Raw genomic sequence first — 2012 nt, 5'->3', positions numbered from 1 at the left:
ATTAATAGCTAGCTAAAAGTAGAAATAAAATATCAATTCCTTTTTTTTTATTAAAATAACCCCATAAAAATATATATATATATATATATATATATATATATATTATATATATTTTATATTTCATATATATGACATATAATATATCACACAACATATAAGATAATTTTTTTTTTTTATTTATTTATTTATATATATATTTAATTTTGAAGTAAATATATTTTTCTTATGTTGAATATTTTTATAAAAGTGACAATTGAATAATATAAAATGTCTAATAGAAAAAAGGTTGCGTATTTCCATGACCCAGATATAGGTAGTTATTATTATGGAGCAGGTCATCCTATGAAGCCTCAACGAATACGTATGACCCATTCTTTAATAGTATCTTATAATTTATATAAATATATGGAAGTGTATAGGCCTCATAAAAGTGATGTAAATGAGTTAACGTTATTTCATGATTATGAATACATAGATTTTTTATCATCTATATCTTTAGAAAATTATCGAGAATTTACATATCAATTAAAAAGATTTAATGTAGGAGAAGCAACAGATTGTCCTGTATTTGATGGTCTCTTTCAATTCCAACAGTCATGTGCTGGAGCTTCAATAGATGGCGCTTCAAAATTAAATCATCATTGTGCTGACATATGTGTGAATTGGTCAGGAGGATTGCATCATGCTAAAATGTCTGAAGCTAGTGGATTTTGTTATATAAATGATATAGTGTTGGGTATTCTAGAATTATTAAAATATCATGCACGTGTCATGTATATAGATATTGATGTACATCATGGAGATGGAGTAGAAGAAGCTTTTTATGTAACACATCGTGTTATGACAGTATCTTTTCATAAATTTGGTGATTATTTTCCAGGTACAGGGGATATAACAGATGTAGGTGTTAATCATGGAAAATATTATAGTGTAAATGTACCTTTAAATGATGGTATGACTGATGAGGCTTTTGTAGATTTATTTAAAGTGGTTATAGACAAATGTGTTCAATCATATAGACCAGGAGCAATTATTATTCAATGTGGTGCTGATAGTTTAACAGGTGATCGATTAGGAAGATTTAATTTAACTATTAAAGGTCATGCAAAATGTGTAGAACATGTAAGATCATACAATATACCTTTACTTGTTTTAGGTGGGGGTGGTTATACTATACGTAATGTATCTAGATGTTGGGCATATGAGACTGGGGTTGTTTTAAATAAACATCATGAAATGCCTGATCAAATTAGTTTAAATGATTATTATGATTATTACGCCCCAGATTTTCAATTACATCTTCAACCTTCTAATATACCTAATTATAACTCACCTGAACATTTAAGTAGAATTAAAATGAAAATATCAGAAAATCTAAGACACATAGAACATGCTCCAGGTGTGCAATTTTCTTATGTCCCTCCCGACTTTTTCAATTCTGATATTGATGATGAGAGTGATAAAAATCAATATGAATTAAAAGATGATAGTGGAGGAGGTAGGGCACCAGGCACAAGAGCAAAGGAGCATTCAACCACACACCATTTGAGAAGAAAAAATTACGACGATGATTTTTTTGATTTATCTGATAGGGATCAATCAATTGTACCATATTAAGTGGAAAGCTATATAATAAATGGTTCTACAAATAAAAAAAAAAAAAAAAAAAATAATATAATAAATACATACATAAATATATATATATATATAAATATATATATATATATGTTTGTGTGTACGTATGTGTGCATATATGTACATATTTATGTGATGAGAAAATAAGAAATTTTTTTTTTTAATTGGTAAATCAATTTGATTTATATATTTTCATAATTTACTAAACAGGTGCTTATAATTAATAATTCTACATCATATTATATTAATAAATGTATGTTTTATAATTTTTTCCCTTTTTTTTTTTTATTATTCTACATTTAAAATAAATGCAAAATTATGACAAATTTTTTTTTTTTTTTTTAAATATAATTCACAATCAAAAGAATATATTATTC

General features: G+C 25.6%; 1 protein-coding gene across 1 annotated transcript; it reads left to right on the top strand.

Annotated features, from left to right (window-relative positions):
- Nucleotides 1–267: 267 nt before the first annotated feature.
- Nucleotides 268–1617, top strand: PGSY75_0925700 (histone deacetylase; the record flags this gene model as incomplete). Its single annotated transcript, XM_018785665.1, has 1 exon — nt 268–1617. The coding sequence occupies one exon, from the start codon at nt 268–270 to the stop codon at nt 1615–1617; it is 1350 nt and encodes a 449-aa protein (XP_018642006.1).
- Nucleotides 1618–2012: the final 395 nt, after the last annotated feature.

The sequence above is a fragment of the Plasmodium gaboni genome, chromosome 9 (genome assembly GCF_001602025.1).
Source record: "Plasmodium gaboni strain SY75 chromosome 9, whole genome shotgun sequence".
In the NCBI taxonomy this organism is placed as follows: Eukaryota; Apicomplexa; class Aconoidasida; order Haemosporida; family Plasmodiidae; genus Plasmodium; species Plasmodium gaboni.
The sequence above is the reverse complement of the archived record's forward strand: the minus strand, read 5'-3'. Positions and strand labels throughout refer to the sequence as shown.